Source organism: Orbicella franksi, chromosome 3 (assembly GCF_964199315.1).
Source record: "Orbicella franksi chromosome 3, jaOrbFran1.1, whole genome shotgun sequence".
NCBI lineage: Eukaryota > Metazoa > Cnidaria > Anthozoa > Scleractinia > Merulinidae > Orbicella > Orbicella franksi.
The window spans coordinates 18,035,484-18,042,013 of NC_138147.1; the positions used below are offsets into that span (position 1 = coordinate 18,035,484).

The window sequence follows — 6,530 nt, forward strand, 5'->3', positions numbered from 1 at the left end:
TAAAATAAATTTCATAGAATTTAGACCACCCCCCTAGTTTTTGGTGCTATTTTGGTCACGTGAGAAGGGAAGTTTGGGTGAACTTCCACGAATGATTTTACGTTTTTCGCATTAGCCTTATTCATTTATACGAACTGTACATACTTCCCAGCCTATAAACAGCTCATATCTCCAACATAAACGAATTTGGCTAAAAATAACTTACTTTGGAGCGCTTCCAAATATCATCACTTCGTGGCTATCGTGGGTAAGAAGAATTTTGGCAATTTTTAAAGCTGGTTTTCTCTAAAGTGCGGCAGTTTATTTCCAGATCAAAAGTATTTTTTATTAGTCTGTCCTAAAGTCTTTAAAAATACGCAAACTCTCATTTGGCAAATTAAAATCCTGTCGCGTGAGCTTTCTCACGACTTTAACCTAATTTCCTAATTTGCATAATTGTAGTTTTTCCCGGAAATATTTCACGCTTGACTAATTTGCGACGCATTCCAGGTACTTATGACTAAGAGCAACACATTTCTTTTTCAGATTAGTACAGTGGCTTTGTATAGTATACTGCACCGGAGCATTTTGTCAAACTCTTTAAAATATTGAGCGGTTCTGATTTTTGGTAGAAGTACACCGTCAGGAAGGATAATTTTCCATTCCTTATCTTATCATCTGCAGACAGCTGTAGTCGATTCTTTACACTGATCCAATTTAGCTGATGTTGCTGTTTGCAATATGAATGTTAGTTTGACTTGCTCGTTCAGTTCTCCTGATTCTGCCTGTAGTTTGGAGGGCACGGGGTCGCAGATTGTACCCCTGTTGGCATGTAAGCTAGACATAACTGCACATCTACTAAGCCTGGGAGTGAGCTCAAGGCAACAGCGAACCGGAGACGAAAACGTTAATGAGGTTGACCTGATCCTGAATAGATCTGGATACTTTGTTGCAACCGAAGACGAGAAAACATCAATGACAATATGCCCGAGACATAGAAAAAAATTAACTACAGACTGGGCTGGCAGAAAGAGCAACACATGCTCGTATCCAAGTCATCGAGGACCGCGGAAAACTATAATGAAACCGCGCCGCGTAAACGCCACCTTGTCGGACGAAACTCATCAATTTCACCATGCCACAGTTCCCATCGGCTCGGGTAAGTACAAACTGAGTGCAGCCAGACCGCAGCCATAATCCTCAGAATTGCGGGGTGGGCTTGACTGGTAAATACAAACGAAAACTTTATTTCGAAGGTGCTTATTTTACTTTGTGCTTGTTCATATGGTCAGTACATAAATTTTAATTTTTATTGGAATATGCCAAGGGAAGGAAGCCAGACGTAATCCCATGCCATTGTTTTTTGTGTTTGAACGAGCTGTTAGCTTTTAGTCGACTCGTTTAAATAAACAAAGGCATTGCTCGATTCTGTTATATTGTCTCGTACCCTTATAACTTTTTCTGAAAAAGGGAGGGAGGGGGTGGGGCGTTATGGTAGTGCTTCGAGGTGGACTGAAGTGGTAATTTGCTAATCAGGCACCCTGCCTGCAAAATGACTTCAAATGGGAGAGAATGGGGAGGAGGGGAACCAGGAGGGGGCCTAGAGGGAATGGGAAGGTGGGTGGGGCTGCAAGGGACGCCCACCGCCCATTATTTCACTCGCCTTCCTTCCTTTGGCTGTCATGAAAGGAAATTACAGCACTTTAATTTGGTGTTGCGTAAGTGCACAAACCAGATTGACAACAACAACAACAACTTTATTTGCACTCAGCTAGAAATTAAATGAACAAAACTAAGTTAAAATAAAAAGAGTACATGGCTGCCCGAAATAACCTTAATGGGTTAATAAGACTGGACAGCCGTCCTTAGTTAAGCTGGGTACGATGACGATGACCATGATGACGATGGTTACGGTGACGGTAAGGGTGACTCACGTTGATGGTGATCGTAATGGTGATTGTGGTCAGTATTGTTAATCTATTTATCATTATCATTTTTATTGACAGCTGTGTGTTCCAACTGCCGCGGAGCACACTACAAATCCCGTAAGGCTCGCTGTTTCATGTCTGGAGAACAGGTAAGCTACTGCACATTGCCCATTCATAGCTTAGTAATCAGAGGATTTTTTGATGTGCCCCACAGGTGCCCTGATATCTATAACGACTGGCAACATGAATAAAAGGTATCTTTGTTGGTTTTCCTGTCTTTTCTTCAATGGGTGTCCGTTTTGAATCGTTTAGGGGTGGTCGATTTCCGAGAGGCTTTAGACCTAGTTATAAAGATAGCGGTTTATCCGAGTTTTCCGATCACGCGTCGAGAACGGTTTCTGAATGGCAACTTGGTCCCAGTCCTAACTAAGATTCAACCGCTCTTAAATAATTACCGGTGCTTGAAGACACCAACAAGAACAAAAATGCGAGGGCGCCCTTTGGCATCGGCTAGGAAACACATATAGAGTTTCCACAGTTACATGTATTGGAGATCTTTGCGGAATTACTAATAATCTTGTTCATAATTTGCTAATCCATTTTATTACGCTTCAGGATCCTTACTCAGACACCTTGGGGATTGGAGACGATATCGAGGAGTCTGATTCCGCCACTTTCTCTGTCATTACTGTTTGTGAGGAGAGCATAATGCCAGCCACGGTGTGTGCAGAGGTCTCAAGCACTGGTGAGGGGTCAGAAACAGTCTCTTTGCAGTCCCATTCGTCCCAAGCCTCGATACCAGAAGAAGAGATTAGCATATGGGTTGACGAGATGGAGGAACAAAACAGCAAACGGCAGAAATTAAACGAAGCTGTCCACAGCATCTCAGGTGGCCGGTACAGCCCTGTAATGTCCACCCTGAACACGACCTGGGACGATGTCTCTGACACCCAGCAGCGATATTACATCCGCAAAGCTAAAGAGACTATAGCGACCTCATTGTCTGTCATCACTCCCGGCCAAGAAGAATTGGTTTGGAAGGCGTTACAAACGGAGGCACTTTTGGATCCAAACAGAGACAACCAAGGCAAGCGCAAGCGTTTTGATCCCAACTCTGGTCTTGTCGACATTTTAGTCAAGGCCTATGGGCAAGCAGGTCATTGGCAAACAAAGCGACAGATCCTTTCCCTCTTTGCAGACGACTTTTCAAGAGCTGAGCGTCAAGAGATGATCCCTGGGCTCTCCAAATGGCGCATTGATCAAGCTCGCCAGCATGCAACAGAAGCCGGAAAGGGCCAACCACTCCCCGAAATTCCTAGTTTCCGTACAAGAATTAGCACGAAAAGGTGGATCATTTCATTGAATATATCTCCAGACCAGAATTTGTCCAGGACGTGGCGTTCGGGACAAAAACTCTCAAGCTTGACTCGGGAGAGAAGATTATCATACCAGCGGTCATAAGGACCGTCATCCCTTCACGCATCATCAGACAATATTTAGACTATTGTAAAGAACAAGGGTTCGAGCCAGCGAGCCAGCTTTCTCTCTACCGAATGATTGAGGTGTGTTCGGCCTCTATGCAGAAATCCCTTTAGGGACTTGACAACACCACTGCAGAGGGTACAGAGGCATTTGACCAGGTATTTTTGATGTTGGAGGGCTTAGCAGATCAGGGCATCAGCGTGACTGCCACTCAGAAATTACTAAAGGATGGAAAAAGGTACTTGAAGAATGATGTCAAGACACATATCGGACGAGGTGAACATTGCGGTGATCACTGCACGGTCCACGCACTAAGTGACAGTAGTGCATGGGAGTTTAGGAGCGAATGTGATCACCAACACTGCTACGAATGTGAGCGCTGTGAGAGTCTGGAAGGAGTACTGAGAGAGGTGGCAGAGATGCAAGACAAAGCGGACATGACAGAAGAGGTGAGGGGTAGGCTGAGGTTTGAGTACACAGATTGTGTGCGCAACATACAGGCTTGGAAGGCTCACTTGCTACGGTCAAGTAACCAGGACGAAGCCAAGCAACATATCCTCCAGAAGTTAGACGAGAACTCGTGTCTTGTCATAATGGACTGGGCCATGAAGTTTCTGCCTGTGCAATACAGAGAACAGATGAGTGATTTTTTTGGCAAGAGGGGAAGAAACTGGCATATCAGCGCAGTAATCACTAGAGCAACAGTGGAAAGCAAGCATGAAGTCGAGTGGTTTGTACACATTTTCAACAACTGCTCCCAAAATAGCTTTGCCGTTCTTTCAATCATAGAGGACTTGCTGCACAAAGTCAAACAGGAGTATCCAGTTGTGACAACAGCCTACCTCCGATCAGATAACGCTGGATGTTACCACAATGGGCATCTGTTGCTAAGTCTTAGAGAATTGGGGGTGAGAACCGGTGTCAGGCCAGTGCGATATGATTTCTCAGAGCCACAGGCTGGTAAGGACATCTGCGATAGGAAGACTGCTGCTATGAAGGCACACATAAAGCGCTGGGTTAACGAGAGGCACGACGTCGTCACTGCTGAGGATATGAAAACAGCACTAGAATCAAATGGTGGTTTCAAAGGGTGCAGAGCAGCGGTCGTCGAGGTGGACACGACCAGGGAGAGAAACAAAGATGGCAAGATACCAGGTATTAGCGTGTTGAACAATTTCCAGTATGAGGAGTGTGGCATCCGTGTGTGGAAAGCGTACGACATCGGCCCTGGACGCCTCATCCCCTATAGTGGTCTTGGAGTTACACCACAAGGAGATACTGGGCTAAGGGTGATAAAGCCATTTGGTCAAGCTACACATAGGGGAAGTGTGGGTGAGAGCGTCAGGAACCAGTCCGAGATCTACTCTTGCCAAGAGACTGGATGCGTCCTCACGTTCAAGACCCAAGCAGAGGCAGACACCCATATGGACACGGGCAAGCACCGTCTTGAGGTGGACTGCGAGTCCATGTATGACCGCGTTAGGAGGAAATGGGCGGGAATTACGACGGGGGTGACGTTTGCTCCGGATGTGCCATCAACCTCATCGCAAGGTGAGGATAGTGGCAGCACTGTCAGAGGATATGACCCTAGACCATTGGGGTGGGCTCTGAAGATAACAAAACGACCCACCAGAATGACTGATAACGTCAAGGCCTTCTTGATGAAGAAATTTGAAGAGGGTGCAAGAACTGGAAACAAGGCCGATCCTGTGCAGGTAGCGAGGGAGATGAAGACCCTCAGAAATGAAGACGGAGAGCTCACGTTTAAACCCGAAGAGTGGAGGACTGCGCAGCAAATCAGCAGCCTGTTTTCACGTCAGACAGCGGCGCTGCGTCATAGGGGTATTGATGCGGAGGAAATCCCTGAGGAAGACATCGAGGCTGCAGAGTCGGAAATGGCCATTGACACCCTTAGAAGTTTGGTAATGGATGATATGGGTAAACCAAGCCATCCAATCATCGTGGGTGATAGTAATATCTGCGAACTTGTAAAGAACAAGAACCTTGACTCACTCAAACTGGCAGTTCTGAAAGAAATCTGCAATCAGCTACACTTGACGACAAGTGGACCGCTGTCAAGAAAAAAGACTTTCTTCGAGGCCATTGAAAAATTTTCTGAGAGTTGCGCATGTTTTCAAAAATAACGTCACATGGTTTTAGTAGGGAGGATCTCATTGCTTCTACCCCCATCTTCTCTATTGAGGCCTTTTAGATAGGTGCAGGGACCATTACATAACAGGGTTTATAAATACTTGTAAAATTGTAAACAATATAAGACTGAAAACTGAATGAATGTTATGGTAAACACAGTAAAACGAAAACTCCAAGGATTTTTACGCATTGCTAAACGCCAGCTGTCCGTTGCCATACTTAAATGCTATCATGGATAAAACCAATCCGGGTTTTCTTCATCGACGAAAAAGCTGTGCTTAAAGAAATAGGACGGAGATTTCAGCAGCAATAAACACGGATTGCTCAGCTTTAGTAACGTTTTGTCACTTTCCCAGCCAGGAATCTATTACGTAACAGTGTATTAAGTTTCGACTCACTAATTTGCACAGCCATGTTACTTAATGTTCGAATTATATTTCCTCTTCCACGGAATTGACTGTCATTTCAGCAACTTGTTTACCTTCCATCACATCTGGTGAAAAAATAACTCTGGTAGTCTCCAAAACTGTTCACTAACTTACAAAACACAATCTTGAGTCTGTCTGGCATACTAATTTGCATGTCCGTGGTTATTAAAATGACAGAATTCGATTCGCGAACTGTCATGTTCGTTGTGGACTGTCAACGTCTGAAAGATCAAAACAACAATAGTTTCAAAAACAAGAACTTCAAGAAAATTTGTTTCATTAGGTGTAGGGTCATCATCGCTTGTATGTAATGTCAACAAATACGCGAAGTTTTCCGGGGAAAAATCGACAACATGCAAATTAGTCAAATTTGAAGAAAGCTTACGGGAGGGGATTTTGAAACACCAAATGACAAAATACGCGGTTGAAGTATAGCCACTTATCTGAAAAAGTTATATTTTTCTCTTAGTCATAGTAAAAAAGCCAATAAACGCCTCTAACATGTCGCAAATCAAGAGGAAATTTTTCCCGGAAAAACTACAATTATGCAAATTAGGAAATT

The 6,530-nt window shown here is 44.4% G+C and overlaps 1 protein-coding gene across 1 annotated transcript; it reads left to right on the forward strand.

The window, feature by feature from the left end:
- The first annotated feature begins 3,514 nt into the window (after nucleotides 1-3,514).
- On the forward strand, nucleotides 3,515-5,571 carry LOC145483094 (uncharacterized). Its single transcript, XM_081461705.1, has one exon. It carries the CDS (start codon nucleotides 3,557-3,559, stop codon nucleotides 5,531-5,533), a length of 1,977 nt encoding a protein of 658 aa, XP_081317831.1. The 5' UTR covers nucleotides 3,515-3,556; the 3' UTR covers nucleotides 5,534-5,571.
- Nucleotides 5,572-6,530: the final 959 nt, after the last annotated feature.